The sequence below is a fragment of the Arachis stenosperma genome, chromosome 4 (genome assembly GCF_014773155.1).
Source record: "Arachis stenosperma cultivar V10309 chromosome 4, arast.V10309.gnm1.PFL2, whole genome shotgun sequence".
NCBI classification, from domain to species: Eukaryota; Viridiplantae; Streptophyta; class Magnoliopsida; order Fabales; family Fabaceae; genus Arachis; species Arachis stenosperma.
In genome coordinates this window covers 132273898-132298100 of record NC_080380.1, presented here as the reverse complement: position 1 = coordinate 132298100, position 24203 = coordinate 132273898, and the positions used below count along the sequence as shown (strand labels likewise).

General features: G+C 43.2%; 2 protein-coding genes across 2 annotated transcripts; both read right to left on the bottom strand.

The window, feature by feature from the left end:
• Positions 1-9486: 9486 nt before the first annotated feature.
• LOC130975556 (uncharacterized) lies at positions 9487-11229 on the bottom strand. The gene is made up of 2 exons (XM_057900332.1): positions 10273-11229; positions 9487-10167 (listed from the first exon to the last, which is right to left on the bottom strand). The coding sequence occupies exons 1-2, from the start codon at positions 11227-11229 to the stop codon at positions 9487-9489; spliced, it is 1638 nt and encodes a 545-aa protein (XP_057756315.1).
• Positions 11230-13013: 1784 nt separating this feature from the next.
• Positions 13014-14774, bottom strand: LOC130975555 (uncharacterized). Its single transcript, XM_057900331.1, has 3 exons — positions 14123-14774; positions 13704-14059; positions 13014-13622 (listed from the first exon to the last, which is right to left on the bottom strand). Exons 1-3 carry the CDS (start codon positions 14772-14774, stop codon positions 13014-13016), a joined length of 1617 nt encoding a protein of 538 aa, XP_057756314.1.
• Between the last annotated feature and the right edge of the window lie 9429 nt (positions 14775-24203).

Here is a 24203-nt window from a genome sequence, read left to right as displayed (position 1 = left end):
TTGGTTGGGGAGTTAATTCTAAAGAAAGATTGTGTTGGTTAGGTGTTATTGGTTTGAATGATATTGTTTGTGTATTATGTAAAAAAAAAGATTGAAAATATATTTCATCTGTTCCTTGGTTGTGAGTATAGTTGACAGATGTGGTGTGCTTGGTTATTTGCTTCGAATAAACTAGAAGAAAAGAAAAGAGGAATCAGTAGTTGATTAGCTTTTTTTACTGTCATTTAGAATATTTGACATAAAAAAATGATAGAATTTTCAAGAACAAGCACTCCGATGTACACGAAGTTATCTATAGAACGGTTAAAAGCTACCGAAAGTGGAAGGTGTTGATTTTTATGACCTGAGATGACTACGGATTAAGTTTTACATTTTATTTATTTTGTTATTTCTTTTTTTGTTCTTTTCCTCTATTATGTTGTGTTTAATTCTTTGCTCCAAAAAAAAAAAATTAAATTTGTCTCTAAAATATTATTTATTTTTTAAATTAATCTCTAAAAAATTTTTTTAATCAAATTCATCCTTCAAAAATTTTAAATTAGTCACATTAGTCATTTCGTCACTTTCGTTGATGGAGTCAAAATTTACTTATCTGACACATCAAATGACACCATGCTCACCATAACACGCACAATAGTCCTACTTAGCAACTAACATGATAAGTTTACACAATTAGATTAAATCAACCTCGAGGAAACCTTGAGACATTGAAATCTCTCCATTTATGGTTGATTTGATTTAAATTCATAAACTTATTATGTTAGCAGCTAATTAAAACGGTCCGGTATGTATTGTGGTATCACTTAATATATCAACAAACTCTAATGTCAAGCAATAGAAGTAATGAAAGCACTAATTTGACCAACTTAATAAGAAATTGAGTGAAATATTATTTTTTTTAGATATGTTTGGATAAAAGAAAAATGAGGAGAAAAAAAAAAGTATATAATATTATGAAAAGACAATTTTATCTTTACATATTTTAAAATATATTAAAAAATACTAAGTATATTTTCCTTGCATTTTTCAACCATTATTGGAAGAAAAAAATTTTCAATTAATCCCACTTATTTTTTTACACTATTCATTCTTTTCCTTTGACTTTTTTATTCAACCAAACAAAAGAAAATAACTATTTTCCTTTCAATTTCTTTCTCTCCTATTTCCTTCCTCCTATTTTCACCTCAAACAAACACACTCTCAAAGACAAATTTAACTAAAAAACAAATTTCGAAAATCCTATTTGGAGAATGAATGACTTTTTAGGGATGAATTTAATCATTTACTCAATATAATATTCCCTAAAAGTTAAATTAATTTATATGTTTTCCCGTATGAATTTTATGGAATGCCATTGATTTTCAGTACCTGGAAACTTTTATCTATTTCTTTTAATCTGCAGATTTTTGCTTCCAAAATCCTGTACTATCATACATAAGCAAATCAATAATACTAGTTGCATTCATAAAATATTTGGTGTCACAGTGTAGAGTGTGAAACTAAGAAGAAAGAAGCATTAACTAATTTTTTAAATTTTGATGGCTAAGTATTCAAGTTTGGATATGTCAAGGCTTTAATTTTCTACACTGCTTTTACAATTTGTGGCTGTGTCGAAATATTTTGGCCATATCCTGTATGCAAGGTAGGTTCTAGCAAATGAATTTGTAGCATACAATACACTAATGCTACCACAAATTTTAGAATAAACAAGAGAAACCGAAATAACAAACACAATGGTCTGAACAATTTCTTGCAGTAAAGATGTATTCCACCAACTCACATCTCCCTCGAGTTGGGATTGATGAAGAATCTCAGACTCGATGAGACTAATTGACATAGATTAGCATACATGTTGCATAATAGATCAGTATAGAGAATTAGAATGACAAATTCAAAGAGTGTGTACTTTTTTTTTTTGGATATAAACAAATTGACAATGAATTCATTCACTCAATTATTTTTTGTTTATCTATAACATCTTTCAATTATCTCGAAGCAATTAGCAGCCTATATATGCAAATTTACTTGTGCATGAGAAAAACCAGATTTGGCTGTTCTAATAAATTTCAAGCATGAGCAGAACACATCAAAGAAAGAACTCTATTTTGAAAAGAAAACTCTATTTTGGAACCAAGTGATCCTTCACCATTTCAACTTCATATAGTCAAATATACCATCAAAATTAAATATTTGAGAGGAAAAAATAGCAGCTGACATCATTTTGCTACATAAGCATCAAGCATACATCCTATCCGATAAACATAACGGATTTTATCGAGCCATAAGGACTAAGATCCTTCATCACAATTCAATTTTGTAGGGCCACATATAGCATTACATTTCAATTTTGTTGGACAGAAAAATCCAGCTATATCATACATCACCAGAATTTGATTTTGCAGTCATATATAGGTCAAACATATTACTCTTCCACACATTTTATTTTTCTAGACTCACAGGAATAGTGAACATTGTCTCACAATTTTACCATCACCAAATCGTTACACAACTTTTTTCGAAGGACAAAATTTTAATTTGATCTAGTAGTAAGTGAACAAAAAAATAAATCATCACAAAAGACTTGAAATGACTCTGCAATTGAGTTGTGATGCTGTAAAAGTCCATCACAAATTGATAATGAATTCAATCACTCGATTATTTTTCTGATAACATCTTTCAATTCTTGAGCAGCAGCTTATATATGTAAAAGTTACTTGTAGTGAGAAAAGCCAGATTTCACTGTTCAATGTTCTAATAAATCTCAAAACATGAACAATAACACATCAGAGAAAGAAAACTCTATTTTGAAACCAAAATATCCCTCAACACATTTCAACCACATTGGAGCCAAAAGATCCGTCACCATATTTCAGCGTCACAAGGTAAATTATACCATCAAACTTCAATATTCATAGGTCCAAAAAGCCAAATATCATCATTTCGCAACATAAGGGTCAAGCATATCATCATATCCGATTTTTTCAGGTCATAGGGATCTTTCATCACAATCCAATTTTGCAGAGCCACATATATCATCATTACAATTACTGATCCTTCATCACAAATTCACAATCCATAAGGCCACATATGTCATTACATTTCAATATGATTGGACAGAAAAAGGCAACTAAATAACCCTTCCACACTTTTCAGTTTTCTAGGATCATAAGCATCATGAACATTATTGCACAATTTTACCATCAATAAATCATTATACAACAATTTTTTCAAGGGAAAAAATCTTATTTGATCCACAAAGTAAAAAAAAAATTCATCACAAAAGAATTGAAACAATTCTGCAACAAATTCTTTTTCCCAAACAGCTCAAGCATACAAGGTGCAAGGTAGAATTGAAATAAATTCAAACTCTAGAGTCCCATCCAAATCATAAAAATGGAAGAGAAAATTGTGCATCCCAGAACTTCCAAATCCAAATGGCAAAACTGAGTTCCCCTTAATTCAATAAAAGAAAAATAGTTGGGGAAATAAAGAAAAACCAACCTTTCCAAAACCAACTCATCCTCAAGATAATAAAAAGAAAACTTTTTTTCTTTTTTAAGACATGAATATATTCCATAAGAACAACGATTTGCACACAAAATTTTGTAAAACACAAATTGATAATGAATTCAATCACTCAATTATTTTCTATTTATCCATAACATGTTTCAACAAAATAATTATCTATAACACCTGTCAGTTCTTGAGAGCTTATATATCCAAAGCTACTTGCAATAAGAAAAACCATATTTAACTGTTAACTGTTCTGATAAATTTCAAAGCATGAACACAAAAGCACATCAGAGAAAGGAAATACTATTTTGGAGCCAAGAGATCCTTCACTACATTCCAACCACATTGGAGACAAGAAATCCTTCACCAAATTTTAAGGTCATAGGGTCTACTATGCCATCAAACTTAAATATTCATGGGTCAAAAAAAGCAAAACAACATCATTTTGCAACATAAGGGTCAAGCATATTATCATATCCGATATATTCGGGTCATAGGGGATAAGATTCTTTGCCACAATTCGATTTCATAGGGCCACGCATCATTGTATCCGATATTTTAGGGTCATAGGGACTATGATCCTTCATCACAATTCAAATCCATAGGACCACACATTATTGTATCCGATTTTCTTGAGTCATAGGGACTAAGATACTTTGCCACAGTTCAATTTTGTAGGGCCACATATATCATCTTATCCAATTTTATCGGGTCATAAGGACTAAAATCTTTCATAAAAAATTCATAGGGTCAAGTCATACGGACTAAAATCCTTCATCACAATTCATAGGGCCACATATATTGTTACATTTCAATATCATTGGACAGAAAAAGCCAAGTATATTACCCTTCCACACATTTCAGTTTTCAAGGGTCACAATAATCATGAAAACTATCGTACAATTTTACCATCAACAAATCATTACACTACTTTTTCAAGGGACAACATCTTATTTGATCCACATAGTAAAAAAATTCATTACAAAAGAATTGAAACAATTCTGCAACTAAGTTTGTTCTACTGTAAAGGTCAATCATATATCATGCTGCAACAAATTATTTTCCCAAATGGCTCAAGCATACGTTGTGCAAGGTAGAATTGAAATAAATTCAAAGTCCAGAGTCACATCCAAATCATAAAAAGAAGAGAGAAAAACCAGGCATCCCAGAACTATCAAAATGGCAAAACTCAATTGCCCGTAATTCAATAGCAGAAAAATAGTTTGGGAAATAAAGAAAAACCAACTTTTCCAAAACCAATTCATTCTCAAGATATCAAAAACTAACATCACAATAAAAAAGCAAGCCCTTTTTCTTTTCTCGGACTTGAATATATTCCATAACAGCAATGATTTCCACAAAAAAAAGCGATCTTTACAATGGACTCCGACGTTAAGTAGCAAAATGCAAAAGATTTGAACAGAAAACATCTTTATAAAGAGAACCAACAAAGAAAAAGGAAGGGGGGGGGATCCATCCCCATTACCGAAACGTGGAGATAATAGAGTTTCTCCTCCCACCATTGTTGATTCATACGTTCTTTACAACCCTAATCAAGCAGATTTTGCAAAAGCACCAATTCCCCTCGTATTCACCCTTGAAATTTTGTTGAACCGAGCCTCCGAATTCACCCACAGTGGAGTGTTGATCCCATTATTCAAAGTAATAGCAGAGAGAAAGAACCCAGCAATTGAGAAAGAAGGGAAAATAAAGAACAATAATACCACAGAGAACCAAATTTAAGAAAAACAAGAACCGTTTACTGAGAAATGAGAAATCACAACCAGCGTAGGAATTGTTGAGAAGAGAGTTTCGCATTCTTATATTGGTTGCCAATGGCGGTGTTTCACGCTCAGTGGGCCCTATGCATGTGTGTAGAGTGTAGATATTTAATAATTATAATTATAATTTTTTAATTCTTTCTTTCTTTTTTTTTTCTTTTAAAGTTATTCACTATCAAAAGTAATTAATTTACAAAGTAATATTGATAAAGTAATAAAACGAAGAGTTACTCATTTTTATATTAAGATGGAGCACATATTATAAAAAATATAAAATTAATAATAATTAATCTTTTACTTTATTATTTTACTAAATTTTTCTATTTTTTATTCTAAAAGATTCAAAGTAGCCTGTATTTTTAAAAGGCTTATTTATGATTTCTTGAATTCTTCTCTTGAAAAAAAAAAGTTAAAATTAGTTTGAATAGTATTTTTTAGGACATTGTCTTAAAATATCCCTAAAGTTAAATCGAACAACATTAAAAATATTCTAAATATTTAGACCACATATATATATCCTAATCAACTGATACTTAAAGAGTTTCTTTTGTTTGAATGCTAAATGACAATGATAATCACTGTAAAAACTAACCTCTTTAATTTCACGATTTGTAAGTACTAGTAATATTAGATAGGGTATTTTACTATTTTAACAATATGTGATCTTTTATATATATGATTCTAGCTGATATTGATATAATCAGTAAATGATCAAAAGACTCAGGATATGTGTTCGTTAGTCGGCTCCTGAACAGGTCGGGTGGACAGAAGATGCAAAGGTGGATAGATGAGGGTGTCTTAGTCCTGGGTGCGCTGATCGAGGGTCTGCCGAGCTGGCGAGCACTTGAGTTGGTGAACGGACGAGGGGGGGTGCCACCTGCAAAGACACTCCGACGCTCAAGTCAGAAATCGTACAAGCAGGGGGAGTGATGTAGAAAGTGACGTACCTCGGGGGAAGAGCCAATCTTCCCCTTTTATACATGTCAGTAATGGGCCCCACGTGAGGTCAGGCCCAATTCTCCAAGGACGCTGCCATGCAGCCGGGTGTGAGCCGTACAGGACGCGTGTCCGGGTCGGTTGGAGTGCAGGCATCCGGGTCGGGTAGAACTTGGGCCGGGTCGACCCGTGTGGACCTTGGGCCAGGCCATAACAGTGCCCCCACGCGCCAATGGTGGTCATGGGAGCTACCAATGGCGTGTAGTTTCGCATGTCGTCTGGTCGGCCGCTCGTGGGGAGGAGGCGCTCTCAACGCGCGTGTCCTTTGGTTTGCGTAGGCAACCGTTTCGTCGCTCCGTTTCTCGTGCCGAGCATTGAATGCTCATAATGGGGTGGAAAAACCCCGTTTGAAAAGACTATTCTGCCCCCAGGTGTTTTCGCGCTTTGGGGGAGCAGTTTTTTAAACAGTCGGTTTTGTGCTTCTGTGTTTTATCACACTTCCCATTTCTCTTCTTTTTCTTCCCTGTGGCGAGATTTCGGAGCATTATTGTGGTGCCTTCATTCATCTATCCTGCATTTTCCCAGTTTTGCAACTCCATCTCTTTTTCCTCAATTCAGGTAATTTTCTGATCAACCTCCCTTTTATGCATTATTTCTGTATGCTTGTTATTTGGTTTTTCGACGTTGTAGCCTTTTAGTTGCGAGTAGATGTGTTAGGGGGAAAGTACCATTCCAGGGTAGGCTTTTTTCTCGTTCTTTTAGCCATTCAGTCTTGTTTAGCCTTAGTCGAGAAGTCGTGAGGGTGATGTTTGCGTTCGGCCTGAGCAACCGATCTCTTAGACTAACTGGATGGTACCCCCATGTAGGTATGGCTCGCACGGTCTCCCGGGCATCCGTCAACCCTGCGGCGTACGACCAGTATGCTTGGGTCGTCTCTGATGTAAGGGATTCACCCAATCAAATGGGCGAGGAGGAGCTCACCGAGTTCCGACAAGCCGAGTATTTGTGCGGCGGGACCGACGAGGAGGCCAATTACGACGTTTTCGTCCCGGCTCCTCACGAGCGTTTGTACGAAATCAACTTCCAACCCCGCCAGGTCGCCGACTGGATTTGGTTCTACAAAGCCATGTTCACTCAAGTCGGAGTTCGCATTCCTTTCTCAGCCTTTCAAATGGCGCTCTTAAACCGAATTTCCGTGTCACCGTCGCAGTTGCATCCGAACAGTTGGGCTTCGATCCGCTGTTTCGAGATGGTCTGTGAATATCTCGAACTGCCGGTGTCCGTGGATGTCTTCCTCTTCTTCTTTACCCTCACAAACCCTTCCAAGGAGGGAAAACATAGAAAAGGGTTCATGTCCTTCCGTGCTGCCCAGGGTCGGAAGATCTTCGGTTTGTTTGAAGATTCCTACCATGGGTTTAAGGACAAGTATTTTAAGGTCCGCCCTGCCAAAGGTCGTCACCCCTTTTGGTTGTCTTTGGAGGGGGTACGGCTCATCCCGACTTATTGGAGCTTCGGGGCAGGGTCCAATAGTTTTATTAAGGTAAATTATAAAAGCATGTCGGCAGTAGATAAGCAGATTGCCGAGGTGCTAAACGCAGTTTTTGGGAAGAACCCGGTAAATCCCCATCTCCTCATGGGTGACAGGGAGTCCGGCCGTAATTATATTTGTGAGGAGCTTTTCACTTTGCCCTTTGTCTTTTTTCCTTTTATTGATATTGTGTGGCGACTAACCGACCTTCTTTGTTTTCCTGCAGTGGATATGTCTGCGTCGGTGACGGGCCTTGCCGACTTGTTTCAAACCTTTCTTGCCGGTGGTGATGACGAGGAGGGTGACGAGCAGCCTACCCCCGAGGGACCTGATGCTCCTCCGGAGGGCCAGGATGCTCCCGAGCAGAGGGCCGCAACCGACGGGATCGGAACCTCGGCTCAGGGCGCCATGGTAGAAGGTGGCAAGGCGGTCCACGTTTCCCCTATCCGTGAGGTGACCGGGATTGGGGGTTCGGTGCCCACTCCGGATGATGAGGAGGAGGTGGTAGAAGTCTCCGGCCTGAAGAGAAAGAGGAAGAAAGTCTCTACGGCGTCGTCAAGCCCTGAAGGGGTCCTCACCGTCATGGAGAGGAACTTTGATGCGAGCAACTTCATAGATACCCAATTGATCCCTGGCACTGAGGAGTACTTCCACGAGTCATCCCTTGCCGGGCAGGCGAGGTGGATGTACCGAACACTCCTGCGGGGCGCCGTGATAGCCCGGAAGGCCGAGTTTGAGCTGTCCGAGATGGAGTCCCTCCACAGGAGGTTGGAGGCCAGTGGGAAGGCCAATAATGAGTTGAAGAGTGAAGTTGAAACTCTTCGGGAGCAGCTGACTCAGTCTTCAGAGAAACTAGATGCCGCCGAGAAGAAGGTCACTGCTGCCGAGCAGAAAGCCACTGCCGCCGAACAGAAGGCCACAACCGCTGAGAAAAAGCAGAAAGAATCGGACGCGACGGTTGAACGGTTGGTTGAGCGTGAGATGGCATTGGAGAAACAGGTCGGTGAGGCGCAGAAGCGTGCTGCCGAGGTCGAGAAGGAGAAGCAGGCCGTAGAGGCCGAACTGGCAACGTGGAAGGCTAAGTACAAAGACGTCGTCAAACAGGGTAAAGGCGCGATTTTGGGTACCGAGGAAGCCTTGAAGGCTCAAATTAAAATTGTTGCCCCTGAGTTCGACACGTCGGCTATTGGTGTTTTCAAGATTATTAAGGATGGCCAAGTTGTCGATGCTCCCAAGAAATGAACTCTTTGTTTCGTCGTTTCTTGTTTAGCCGTTTTGTTTTGGCTTGTAAACACTTGATTTTAGCCGTTTTGGCCTATGAACAATTTAGTCTTAGCCGTTTTAATTTTGGCTTGTGAACAATGACTTTTTAGTTGCTTGCTCGTGTTGTCGCGATAAAGTTTTTCTTACTTGTCCGATTGCGTTATCGCTTCTAATAACCGTTTTTGGTTTATAGTTGTTTATATCGGCGGCCCGTGGGCTCTCGTGTAGTTGTTTGTTACAATGGTAGTTGGTGACCTCCCGGGGTGATCAGTCCCGGGTTAGGCGTTGTCGTTAGTCATGACAAGACGATTTATCTGAAAAACGGAGGTAAAAGAATGGAGAATTTGCACAAGTATGTCTTATTCAGCAGTCGTATAAAGGACACGTAAATCGCTATGAGAATTTCAAGAGATAAATGAGCAAAACGACTACTTAGCTAGCCTGGTCGGCGCGCCGGCCCTTCCTCTAGGAGTAGAATCTTCTTAGGTTGTCCGCATTCCAAGTTCTCGGGACTTCCTTGCCGTCGAGTCTTTCTAGTTTGAATGCTCCTTTTCCCATCACTTTCTTGACTCTATATGGGCCTTCCCAGTTGGCCGCCAGCTTGCCTTCTCCGGGGGTCGGCAGGCCGATATCATTTCGCCTCAGGACGAGGTCGTTTGGCTCAAATTCCCTCTTGAGCACTTTGGTGTTGTAGCGGAGCGCCACTCTTTGTTTTAGCGCCGTTTCTGTCAAGTGGGCCATTTCTCGGGCTTCCTCTATCAGGTCCTTTTCTACGGCTTCCTCCACCCCTTTCAAAAGAAGTCGTGGGCTTGGTTCTCCGATTTCTACGGGTATTACCGCGTCCACCCCGTACGTTAACCGGAAAGGAGTTTCCTTGGTGGAGGACTGCTCGGTTGTTCGGTAAGACCAGAGGACCGACGCTAGCTCGTCGGCCCAAGCACCCTTTTTGTTGTCCAACCTCTTCTTTAGGCCTGAGAGGATAACCTTGTTGGCGGACTCCACTTGTCCGTTCGTCCGAGGGTGTTCTACCGAAGAGAACCTTTGCCTTATACCTAGGCCGTTGAGAAATTCTGTGAACTTTTTGTCAGCAAATTGTGTGCCGTTGTCCGAGATGACGACTTCTGGTATCCCGAACCGTGTTATCACCTACCTCCACATGAATTTTCTGCAATTGGCTGAGGATATGCTAGCCAATGGTTCGGCTTCTATCCATTTGGTATAGTAATCAATTGCCACTATGAGATATTTGACCTGCCCAGGGCCGACAGGGAAGGGCCCTAAGAGGTCGATTCCCCATTGAGCGAATGGCCGGGAGGTCGTCAGCAAGCTCAACTCGTTTGCTGGTGCCTTGGCAAAGTTGGCATTCTGTTGGCACTTTATGCACTTTTTGACAAACTCTTTGGAATCTGCCATCATCGACGGCCAGTAGTACCCAGCTCGGATCAACTTTCTTGCTAGGGCTTTTCCTCCGATGTGGTGCCCACAGCAGCCCTCGTGGACTTCCCTGAGGACGTAGTCCGTTTGGTCGGGGTGTAGGCACTTCAGTAGGGGCTGGCTGAGCCCTTTTCTGAACAGCTGTCCTTGGATGACGGCGTATTTGGCCGCTTCTCTCCTTAATTTCACCGCATCCTTTTCGTCACCAGGGACTTGGCCGTGTTCTAGGTAGTTAGTGATGGGGTCTAGCCATGAAGGACTTAGGGTTGTTATGTGTAGTGCAATTGCAGGTTCCCTTGTCATGCCTTGGATGAGAGACCGGTTTCCCTCCCCTGGCTTCGTGCTGGCTAATTTTGATAGGAGGTCTGCTCGTGTGTTTCTTTCTCTGGGTACATGCTGGACCGTGACCTCGTCGAACTTTTGGCTCAAGCTTTTGACCTTTTCCAAGTACTTCTGCAACAAGGGGTCCTTGGCTTGATAGCTGCCGTTTACTTGGGAAGTGACGACTTGGGAATCGCTGCATACTTCCAGCCTTTTTGCGCCGACCTCTGTTGCTAGGGTCAAGCCTCCTATGAGGGCTTCGTATTCTGCTTGGTTGTTCGAGATGGGGAACTCGAATCTGACCGATTGTTCGTATACGACCCCGTTTGGACTTTCTAGGATGATCCCGGCTCCTCCGAAGGTCTGGTTGGAGGCTCCGTCCACATGGAGCTTCCACCGTGTACCCATGTCTTCGCCTGGGTCTCCTGTTACTTCAACCAAAAAATCCGCCATCGCCTGCGCCTTGATGGCTTGCCGGGGCTCATACCGTATGTCATATTGAGAGAGTTCGATGGACCAAGTCATCATTCTTCCCGCCAGGTCGGGTTTTTGGAGAACTTGTCGGATCCCTTGGTCCGTTCTGACGACCACTTGGTGACTCTGGAAGTACTGTTTTAACCTTCTCGAGGAAGTTAGGAGTGCTAAGGCTAGCTTTTCCAACTTGCTATATCTTAACTCTGCTCCTTGTAGGGCCCTGCTTATGAAGTAGACTGGTTGTTGGGTCCTCCCGTCCTCCCGCACTAGTACTGCGGCCAGGGCTTCGCTTGTTATAGCGAGGTATAGGTACAGTGGTTCCCCGTCCCTTGGCTTCCCGAGAACGGGAGGTGCCGCTAGGATTTCCTTGAAGTGTTGAAAGGCTTCTTCGCACGCGGGTGTCCACTCAAACGCCATCCCTTTCTTCATGAGGTTGAAGAATGGCAGGGCCTTTGTCGCCGAGGCCCCGAGAAACCGGGAAAGCGATGTCAATCGCCCTGCCAACCTCTGGACGTCCTTGACACAGCCCGGGCTCTTCATCTGAAGTATTGCCTGGCATTTCTCCGGGTTGGCTTCTACCCCTCTCTGAGTTATCATAAATCCTAGGAACTTGCCGGCTTCCATGGCGAAGGCGCACTTGAGGGGGTTCAGCCTCATACCATGTTGACGGAGGGACGCAAACACACTTGCCAGGTCGTTTAGGAGGTCGTCAGGTCGTGTCGTTTTTGCCAGGATGTCGTCCACGTAAACTTCGACCGTTTTCCCTATGAGGTCGCGGAATATCCTGTTCATCAGCCTTTGATATGTCGCCCCTGCATTTTTCAAGCCAAACGGCATTACCTTGTAGTAGAAAGTTCCTCCTGGCGTTATGAACGCCGTTTTGTCTTCGTCTGGTCGGTGCATCGGTATCTGATTGTAACCGGAGTAGGCGTCCATGAAACTCAGATACCGGTACCCCGCCGCAGCGTCGACGAGTGCATCTATGTTGGGGAGAGGGAAGCAATCTTTGGGGCATGCTTTGTTAAGGTCAGAGTAGTCCACGCACATTCTCCATCTGCCATTGTGTTTTTTCACCAATACCACATTTGAGAGCCACGTCGAGTAGTCCACTTCTCGTATGAAGCCTGCTTCTAGGAGGCCGGCCGTTTGCTTGGCTACCTCCTCTGTTCTTTCCGCCGACATCTTTCTTCTTCGTTGAGCCACTGGGCGTGCTTCCGGCTTGACGGCTAGGTGGTGTGAAATGATTTGTGGATTAATGCCCGGCATGTCGGCTGGCGTCCATGCGAACAGGTCCTTGTTGGCCCTTATCATTTCAATCAAAGGCTCCTTCAACTCATGCGGGAGGTTCTTGTTAACGAATGTGAATCTTTCCCCTTCGTCACCGATGCTAAATTTCTCCAGGTCCCCTTCTGGTTCCGGCATCGGGTTGTCCTCTACTCTGGCATCGAGGTCGGCTAGGAATACGCCGGATGCTTCCTTGGACTTCTTTCTGAGGGAAAGGCTGGCGTTGTCGCAGGCGACCGCCGTCTCGAGGTCTCCTCTTATGGTCCCTATGGATCCATCATCGGTGACGAACTTCATAACTAGTAGCTTGGTGTTGATTATGACCTCAAAATCATTGATTGTCTTCCTTCCCAAGATGATATTGTAGGCTGTGGAGTCTCGGAGGATCACGAATTCGGCCATCGCCGACCTTCGGCCTTGCATCTGTCCTACCGAGATCGGTAGGGAAATGACTCCGTCTGGTTTGATGAAGTGGTCGCCTAACCCGATAACCCGTGCTGGTGGGTCGTCAGGTCGGCATCCTTCAGCCCCAGTGCGTCGAACACGTTTCGGAACATGATGTTTGAGTCGGCCCCAGTGTCGACAAGGATCCGTTTGACGAGGCCGGTTCCTACTCTGGCCGTGATGACCATGGGAGGGTTTTCCGGGGCGTCGCTGAACCATTGATCTTCTGGGCCGAAAGAAATGGACGGGGGTTTTTTGGTACTCTGCACTGGTGAAGATGAGATCGCCAGTACCTTGGCGTCTTTCTTGTGTGCCGACCGGGATTTTGGTGCAGTGTTCTTTGCCGTTACCACGTTTATCACCGTGAGGCCGTGGTCTCTGTCTTCAGGCTCTTGTCGCCGCTTGACCGGGCGTGTCTTGCCTTCCTCGTCCTGGTCGCGATAACGCCTTCTCGGCTCCCTGATAAGATGGGAGAACGCTGCCAGCTTTCCTTCCCTTATCGCTTGCTCTAATGCATCCTTCAGGTCGAAACAGTCCTGTGTTTGATGGCCATACCCCTTGTGGTAATCACAGTAAAGGTTCTTGTTTCCTCCTGTTCGGTCCTTAAGTGCTCGGGGCTTTGAAAGGATTCCCTTCTCCGCTATCTGTTGGTAGACCTCCACGATGGGGAGAGTGAGTGGGGTGTAATTGTTGAATTTCCCGACCCTGGGGAATGGTCAAGGTGCCCTGTTTGACGCCTCTTCCCTAGCTTTTTCCTTAGCTCTCTCTCCGTCGACGGGCTGCCGTGCTTGGCTGTAACCGGACTGCCGTTTGTTGGCAGCCACGACTCGGCTGACTTCCTCGTCGTTTATATACTCCTTGGCCACTGTTTGGATTTCATGCATCGTCCAAACTGGTTTCGTGGTGAGGTGTTTCCGGAAGTTCTCGTTGAGGAGGCCGTTCGTTAGGCAAAGACTGGCCACCGAGTCGGTTAAGCCGTCAATTTCCAAGCATTCGTCGTTGAACCGATCCAAGTACTTCCTGGTCGGCTCTCCCTGTCTTTGGGTTACCCCGAGAAGGTTGATAGGATGCTTAGCCTTTGCTATTCACGTTGTGAATTGAGCCAGGAAAGCGCGGCTGATGTCTGAGAAATTGTAGATAGAACCTTGGGGGAGGCCGTTAAACCATTTGATCTCTGGTCCTGCTAAGGTCACCGGGAAGGCGCGGCATCTCACTTCGTCGCCTACCCCCTCTAGATTCATTCTGGCCTCGAAGGCCGTCAGGTGTTCTAGAGGGTCTTGAGTTCCGTCGTACCTCATGTCCGTTGGCTTGTCGAAGTGTTTCGGCAGCCGGACCTCGAGGATAGATCGGTGGAACGGGGTGGCGCCCATTATCACAGGTTGTCGTGTTCTTCCGTCTTCGCGACCTCTTGTCGCTCGATGGGTCGGTCTGCCTCGGGAGTAGATGATCGTGTCATTTCGTCTCCTCATTATGGGTGACTCCTCCCGCGAACTCTCTGCTTCCGTCCGCGGGCGGCTTCGGTAAGAGTCTTCCTCCTCGCTTCCGGGAGACGGGGTATAGCTCGGATCGGTAGAGCGTCCGTCCTGCTCCCGGTCGGCAAGCTGCCGCTCCAGGTTCTGGACTCGGTGGCGCAGCTCTTGCATTATTATGGCGCTATCGCCGCCCGTTCCTCCGAATGGTCGTGTCCCCGTGCGTCGATGGGGGGACCTTCGCCGCCCCCCTTGCGAGGCGACGGAGGCTGCCCCCTCCGCTCCGGCAGCCCGGCCTTGGTCGCCAAGACCCAGTACAACCTCCATTTAGAGTCCCCACAGACGGCGCCAATGTTCGTTAGTCGGCTCCTGAACAGGTCGGGTGGACAGAAGATGCAAAGGTGGATAGATGATGGGTGTCTTAGTCCTGGGTGCGCTGATCGAGGGTCTGCCGAGCTGGCGAGCACTTGAGTTGGTGAACGGACGAGGGGGGGTGCCACCTGCAAAGACACTCCGACGCTCAAGTCAGAAATCGTACAAGCAGGGGGAGTGATGTAGAAAGTGACGTACCTCGGGGGAAGAGCCAATCTTCCCCTTTTATACATGTCAGTAATGGGCCCCACGTGAGGTCAGGCCCAATTCTCCAAGGACGCTGCCATGCAGCCGGGTGTGAGCCGTACAGGACGTGTGTCCGGGTCGGTTGGAGTGCAGGCATCCGGGTCGGATAGAACTTGGGCCGGGTCGACCCGTGTGGACCTTGGGCCGGGCCATAACAATATGAAAAGCGAAAATTCTTAATAAAACTGGAAGCTAGTTTTTATTAAATTTGTTTTTAATAGTCTGTTTGTATATTATCTTAGTTTGGTAGAAAATGTGTAAAAATTTATTTGGACATAAAAAATTTTTTAAATAAAATTTTTTTAAAGAACTTTTTATAAAAATAAAAGTAATTTTATATTTAGATATTTTATATAAAAAGATCTTTTAATTTATCAATTATATTTGGATAAAATAAGATAAAAGTACGTTTTTGTTTATTTATTATGTGAAAAATATTTTTGTTAAAATTTTTTTTAAAAAAAAGATGTAAATTATAGTTTCTCAAAAAAAAATATTTTTTATTTTTTTAATACTTTTATTTTTACTATTAGAAATTTATTAAATACACTAAAAAATTAAAAAAAAAATTTAATTGAAAAAAGATATTTTTTATCAATTTAATGATGCTTAAACAACCACTAAATCTATGATAGAGAAGCTAATTTCACTGTAAATGAGATTTTTGTGGAATAAAAATGATGAAAAAAATGGAATACTTTTAATAAAATGAGAATTGGTGCAGACTCTGAAAAAACTAGGTAGATTGGAGATGTAATAATTTTAAATATAGCTCTCTTGTTTAAGTGGCAGTGGTGGTTTTCAAAAGAAGACTATCCGTTATAGGAGAAGATTGTGTATTCATGTAGTAACTTGAATTTTTCAGAGATACTTTCTAGTCAACCAATACCTAAAGAAGAGTCCTTAGAAAGATATTTATTAGTTACAAATTAAAGAACCATGCGTAAGAGAGAAATTGATTCGAAACTTGTTTATAGAATTAGGAATTTGATTATAAAATGGTACTCTAAAACATACTTTTTTAAGTCTTTTTTCGATTTCAAAGCAAAGAGGTTCTTCTATCGGAGATTGTGAAGTTTGCCATAGATTAGAATGGATATGAATTTTTTACTGGAGGAAAGAGTTGTTTCAACGGGAGATGGGGCTACTTAACCAACTCCATAGAACCTTAGAGTCGGTCACGATAACATTTGAGAGAGAAGATCAAGTTGTATAGAAATTTGATAAAAAAAAATGTATTTATTCTACTAACTCTTTGGTGCACGTTATGCATGCAAAAATACTTTCAAAAGATATAACAAGTTATAGTTTCACTAACTTGCCTTATCTTGGTTGGGCGAGTTAATTCTAAAGAAAGATTGTGTTGGTTAGGTGTTATTGGTCTGAATGATATTGTTTGTGTATTATGTAAAAAAAAGATTGAAAATATATTTCATATGTTCCTTGGTTGTGAGTATACTTGGCAGGTGTGGTGTGCTTGGTTATTTGCCTCGGATAGACTAGAAAAAAAGAAAAGCGGAACCGGTGGTTGATTAGTTTTTTTTACTGTCATTTAGAATATTTGACATAAAAAAAAATGATAGAATTTTTAAGAACAAGCACTCCGATGTACAGGAAGTTATCTATAGAATGGTTAAAAGCTACCGAGAGTAGAAGGTGTTGATTTTTATGATTGTTGATGGCAATACCTGAGATGACTACGGGTTGAGTTTTACATTTTATTTATTTTGTTATTTCTTTTTTTATTTTTTTCCTCTATTATGTTGTGTTTAATTCTTTGCTTAAAAAAAATTTAAATTTGTCTCTAAAATATTACTTGTTTTTTAAATTGATCTCTAAAAGATTTTTTTTTTAATCAAATTCGTCCTTCAAAAATTTTAAGTTAGTCACATTAGTCATTTCGTCACTTCGGCTGCCGATGGAGTCAAAATTTACTTATCTGGCACGTCAAATGACACCATGCTCACCATAACACACACAATAGTCCTATTTAGCATCCAACATGATAAGTTTATGCAATTAGATTAAATCAACCTCAAATCGAACAAACTTTGAGGCATTGAAATCTCTCAATTTATGGTTGATTTGATTTAAATTCATAAATTTATTATGTTAGTAGCCAATTAAAACGGTCCGGTATGTATTGTGGTATCACTTAATATATCAATAAACTCTAATGTCATGAGCAATAGAAGTAATGAAAGCACTAATTTGACCAACTTAAATATGTTTGGATGAAAGGAAAATAAGGGGAAAGGAAATAGTATATAATATTATGAAAAGACAATTTTATCCTTACTGTTCATACCCTGGCCCAATACAAAGGCCCAAGTCCAACCAAAAGGCCTAATCTAAAGGATTAGAACCTAGCTAAGTGCCGACCTTCACATAAGAAGTCGGTGTCAACCACGACTTGGTCTGAAGAGGTCGGATGTGAGATTAGCTGGCAGATAAACACTCATTCAAATGAGTAACCGCCCCTAAAATCTCTCTAACCACCTCATAAAGCCATATCTTAACCTCCCCAAGATAATAGGGACGGTTACTACCCTAAAGATACGGCACTACACCAACGGTGGTTATTGGCTCACCACTATAAATACACTGACACCCCTCAGGTATCTCTAAGTTCCAATACTCTCTAAACCTGCTCACACTCTTGCTAACTTAGGCATCGGAGTGTCTTTGCAGGTACCACCCCCCATTCACACGCGAGCACAAGTCGGACGGAGCCTCCCGAGTCACGGACCTACCCTGAGCTTTCCTCCATCATACACTTGGGCCGCTAAACGCCATTCGACGTATTAATCTCCGGTTACCTACCGTAACATTGGCGCCGTTGCCGGGGACCCGAGAGATCATCCATCAATGGCGGATAGATTCCACGAAGAAGTTCATGCGGAAACGGATTCCGAAGAAGAGAATCTGAACGCAGGTAACGACAACGTGGATTTAACCCTCCACCAAGAAGTTAATGATCAGCATAGAGAGGGAACCTCCGGGGTGAAAGACCCGAAGACAAATCCCTCAGACGAATGAGAATCGGAAAAAGGTGGACCATCCCATATGACTGAACTAATGGGGTTAGTCCACAGTCGCTTAGAACAATTAGAGCAAGAGCGGGAGAAACAAAAGGAAACCGAAAGGTACCTTAAAGAGGAGGTAGAACGGCGAAAAGAGTTAGAAAGAAAACTCTTACAGCTAGAATCCTCCCTCAAGAACTCCCGCGATGAACAAGAAGATCAACTCCCGGGCGGAGAAGATCCATTCAGCGAGGACATAATGAGGGCAAAAGTTCCAAGGAACTTCAAAAGCCCTGATATGGACCTCTACGACGGAACCTCGGATCCGAAGCATCATCTAAGTAACTTCAAAAGTCGGATGTATCTAGCTGATGCTTCCGACGCTACGAGATGCAAGGCTTTCCCGACCACTTTGTCCAAAGCCGCGATGAAGTGGTTCGATAGCCTTCCCCCGAGATCCATCACCAGCTTTGAAGACCTCTCAAGGAAATTCTTGATGAGATTTTCAATCCAAAAAGACAAAGTAAAACATGCACCGAGCCTCCTGGGAATAAAACAGGAGGTCGGAGAATCTCTGCGAACCTATATGGAAAGGTTCAACAAAGCATGTTTAGAGATCTAAGACCTGCCCACAGAGGCATTCATAATGGAGTTAGTCAATGGACTTAGAGAAGGTCCCTTCTCACAGTCTATATCCAAAAGACACCCCGTTTCTCTAAGTGATGTACAAGAAAGGGCCGAGAAGTACATCAACATGGAAGAGAATGCAAAGCTAAGAGACCTGAGTTCGCGACCTGGACCCACTTCCTCCTCTAAGGAGAGAGAAAGGGAAGTCAGGAAGAAGGAAGAGCCCGGTCTCGAAAGGCCCAGAAAGTATCACTCTTATACTCCTCTAAAGACTTCTATAGTGGACGTATACAGAGAGATTTGCAACACTGAAAGGCTGCCACCCCCAAGACCCATTAAAAACAAAAAAGGGGGAAGTCGCAGCGAGTATTGCGAGTACCATAAAATATATGGTCACTCCACCAACGACTGTTACGACCTCAAAAATGTGATAGAAAAGCTGGCCAGAGAAGGTCGGCTTGACAGATATCTCATGGAGAGGTCGGATACTCATGGAAAGAGAAAACAAGATGATATGGACAGGAGAGATCCTCCACCGCAGACCCCTGAGAGACACATCCACATGATCTCAGGAGGATTTGCGGGAGGTGGAGTAACTAAATCTTCTCGTAAAAGACATCTCAAAAGAGTCTATCATGTCGGGGATGAGACACCCGACCTCCCCACCATATCATTCACAAAAGAGGATGGGCAAGGGATAATCCCCAGGCATGACGACCCCGTGGTAATAACTATGATCCTAGCCAACGCCCATCTCCACAGAACCCTAGTAGACCAAGGAAGCTCGGCGGACATCCTTTTCAAGCCCGCCTTCGACAAGCTAGGGTTAGATGAAAAAGAGTTGAGAGCTTACCCCGACACCCTATATGGGTTAGGGGATACGCCAATAAAGCCACTGGGATTTCTACCCCTTCATACAACTTTCGGAAAAGGGGAAAAATCAAGGACTCTGAGCATAGACTTCATAGTCATCGATGAAGGGTCAGCCTACAATGCCTTAATTGGCAGAACTACCCTTAATCGACTCGGAGCAGTGGTATCAACTCCTCACCTCTGCATGAAATTCCCGACTCCAGGAGGAATAGCAACGGTGAGGGGAGATCAAAAATTGGCAAGGAAGTGCTACAACGAAAGCCTGAATCTGAGAGGGAAGGGCAAAGAAGTCCACACCATAGAATTAGGTGGTGCCAGGACCAGAGAAGAGCTGCGACCCCAGCCGGGAGGAAAAACCGAGGAGATACAAGTCGGAGAGGAGGAAGGAAAAAACACTTACATAGGAGCCAACCTAGGGGAAACCCTGAAACAAAGGTTGGGCGAACTCCTAAGAGCTAATTCCGACCTCTTCGCCTGGAAGGCGTCCGACATGCCCGGAATTGATCCCGAGCTCATGTCTCATAGGCTCTCGGTTTACCCAGGATCCCGACCTGTACAGCAAAGAAGACGCAAGCTCGGCCCAGAGAGGGCCTCAATAGTAGAAGAGCAAGTACAGGCGCTCCTGGAAGCCGGCTTTATTAGAGAGGTCAAATACCCAACGTGGCTAGCCAATGTAGTGCTAGTCAAAAAACAAAATGGTAAATGGAGAATGTGCGTCGACTATACCGACTTGAATAAGGCGTGTCCTAAGGACCCTTATCCCCTACCGAGTATTGATACCCTGGTGGACTCCAGCTCAGGGTACCAATACCTATCATTCATGGACGCCTACTCGGGATATAACCAAATCCCGATGCATGAACCCGACCAGGAGAAAACATCGTTTATCACACCAAAAGCCAACTATTGTTACGTGGTCATGCCATTCGGATTAAAGAATGCAGGAGCCACGTACCAAAGGCTGATGAACAAAGTGTTTTCTCCCCATCTAGGGAGCTTAATGGAGGTATACGTCGACGACATGTTAGTAAAAACCAAGCAAGAAGTCGACCTCTTAACCGACCTCTCACAAGTCTTCAACACCATAAGGTTGCATGGGATGAGATTAAATCCCGCAAAATGCGCCTTCGCAGTTGAAGCAGGGAAATTTCTAGGCTTCATGCTAACACAAAGAGGGATTGAGGCCAATCCCGACAAATGTAGGGCCATCCTAGAAATGAAAAGCCCGACTTGTTTGAGAGAGGTTCAACAGCTCAATGGCCGACTTGCAGCCCTCTCCAGATTTTTAGCAGGATCGGCACTAAAATCCCTTCCATTATTCTCCCTATTAAGGAAGGGATGCCAGTTTGAATGGACTCCAGAATGTGAGGAGGCGTTCCAAGAGTTCAAAAAATTCTTAAGCCAACCTCCTATATTAACTCGACCAATACCGGGGAAAGACCTCGTCCTATACCTATCCGTCGCAAACAGGGCTGTCTCATCAGCCCTGATCACAGAAGACGAGGTCGGGCAACACCCGGTCTATTTCACCAGTAAGGTTCTACAAGGTCTTGAGCTAAGGTACCACAAACTAGAGAAGTTTGCTTACTCTTTAGTGATAGCCTCACGAAGGCTACGACCTTACTTCCAGGCTCACACAATAAGAGTCCGTACGAACCAGCCCATGAAGCAAATCCTTCAAAAGACGGATGTTGCAGGGAGAATGGTTCAATGGGCGATAGAGCTCTCCGAGTTTGATTTAAGATACGAAACTCGGACTGCAATTAAAGCCCAGTGCCTCGCCGACTTCATTGCAGAATACGCCGGTGAACAAGAGGAAAAAACGACTACATGGGAACTCTATGTAGACGGATCCTCCAACAAAACAGGGAGCGGCGCAGGCATAATACTGGCAGATGAAAAAGGAACCCAAATAGAGGTCTCCTTAAAGTTTGAATTTCCGGCTTCAAACAATCAGGCAGAATACGAAGCCTTGATAGCTGGATTAAAATTGGCAGAAGAAGTCGGTGCTACAAAGGTAATGATATACAGCGACTCGCAAGTGGTGACCTCCCAAATAAGTGGAGAATATCAGGCAAAGGACCCAAACATGAAAAGGTACTTGGAGAAAACCTTGGAGCACCTTGGGCACTTTGCGGAAACCGAAGTTAAGCACATAACTCGGGATCTAAATAGCAGAGCTGACACCCTATCCAAGTTAGCAAGCACCAAACCCGGAGGGAACAACAGAAGCCTGATCCAAGAAACCCTCCAAGAGCCCTCGGTATCAAAAATAGAAGAGGAACAAGAGGTTCTTGAGGTAGTCGGCCTAAACCTCGGATGGATGAATCCCTTAGTCGAATATCTGAAATTCGACATCCTCCCCAAAGAGGAGAAAGAGGCTAAAAAGATCCGGAGGGAAGCACAACATTATACTTTGGTGAGAAATGTCCTTTACAGAAGAGGGATATCAACACCATTACTGAAGTGCGTACCGACCTCAAGAACCGCCGAGGTATTGGAGGAAGTACATAGTGGGATCTGCGGAAACCATCTCGGAGCAAGGTCGCTGGCCAGGAAAGTCATCCGAGCAGGATTCTATTGGCCGACCTTGCAGAAAGATGCCACAGATTTTGTGAAAAAATGCCAACCATGCCAGATGCATGCAAATTTCCACGTGGCTCCACCAGAAGAGCTCATCAGTATAACTTCCCCCTGGCCTTTCGCAAAATGGGGAATGGATCTACTAGGTCCTTTTCCCCAAGCTTCAGGACAAGTCAAATACCTGATCGTGGGAATAGATTACTTCACAAAGTGGATAGAAGCGGAACCACTAGCCACTATCACCGCTCAAAGAAGTCGCAGGTTCCTCTACAAAAACATCATCACAAGGTATGGAATACCTTATTCCATCACCACAGATAATGGAACCCAATTCACCGACGCCACCTTCAGAAGCCTGGTAGCCAGTATGAAAATCAAACATCAATTCACCTCGGTAGAACACCCACAAGCCAATGGGCAAGCCGAGGCAGCTAACAAAGTCATACTGGCAGGTTTGAAGAAGAGGCTACAGGAAGCAAAGGGAGCTTGGGCCGAAGAGCTCCCTCAAGTGCTGTGGGCTTACAGGACAACTCCCCAATCCGCCACAGGAGAAACACCCTTCCGACTAGTATACGGCGTAGAAGCCATGATTCCTATAGAAATCAGTGAGCAAAGCCCAAGGGTAATTCTCCATGATGAGGTCGGAAATGTACAGGGGCACAAAGAGGAGCTCGACTTGCTCCCCGAAGTCCGAGAGAACGCCCAAATAAGAGAAGCGGCATTAAAGCAAAGAATGACTACCAGATACAACAAGAAAGTCATTCGAAGAACATTTGCTGTAGATGACTTGGTCCTAATTAGAAACGACATTGGAGTCAACAAGTCGGGGGATGGAAAGCTCGCCGCAAACTGGAAAGGGCCATACAAAATCAAGGAAGTGTTAGGAAAAGGTTATTATAAAGTAACCGACCTGGACGGCACTGAGTTACCCAGGTGTATGCTTGTAATATGAAAAGGTACTACAGTTAGAAGCGAACTCTACTCCCTGATGTACTCTTTTCCCAGCTTCATGATTTTTTCCCAAAAAAGGGTTTTTTCTGGAGAGGGGTTTTTAACGAGGCATCATAGTAGGGGCTAAGGGAAAACATGCTGTCAAGACCCTTAGTAGCAAAAAGGTACCTTCCCAATTAATAAAGATCTTTTTTTCATTACTATGTCTCTCTTAAATATCCTCCTTTATTTTTTATAAATCTTTCTACGAAACGCACTGGCTTAAGCTCGACAAAACGTGAAAATCCCATGAACCGACCTAATATGGTCGTCAGGATGAAACGACGAGGTACAAGTCGGTGTAAAGAGGTTATATGAGTTGATCGTATTAAACTCGGGAACAGTCCGACTCATAAGTCGAAGACAAAAACCCGAGTAGAACAACTCGGATATATTCCGAGTAAATGAAAAACACATCACAAAAATAACCTAAGTCATGAAAACTCACTACAGCAAAGTTGAGTATAAAGGATAACAAAAGAGATATGGAAACCTGAAAAAGTTTAAAGTTTGCAGACAGACCTTTGCACGAAAAAGGCTCAAGAAAACAATGCAAGCTAACAAAAGATTTTTTCGAAAAGATCAAACATATTCAAAGCAGAAAAGCATGCACACGCGCAAGGTAACTTAAAACCCTTATCCAAAAAAGGGCGCCTACTTCGATTAGAAAACCCTTATCCAAAAAGGGCATTTATTTTGTTTAAAACCCTTATCCAAAAAGGGCAACGAACAGAATATTTTGTTTACGGCCTTAAAAGGCCAGAAGGAAATTGTTCACAACCACCAGCAAATAAATAGAAGTTTAAAAAAGGGGGGACCCACAGGCCGGGCCCCCATATAGCCACAAAGATAAAGAAGTCATTTTTTGGACGGAGTAGAGGAATCACCACCACCAGGAGGAACACCACCAGGACCGGGAGGAGGAGCCAAAGAGGAAGTCGGAGCAAGGGTTGAAGAACTCGGAGCATCTTTGGAATGAGGAGGAGACTCTATAATCCTCTGCCCCCGAGTCTTTAGGTCTGACTCGGAAAGGACCTCGGGA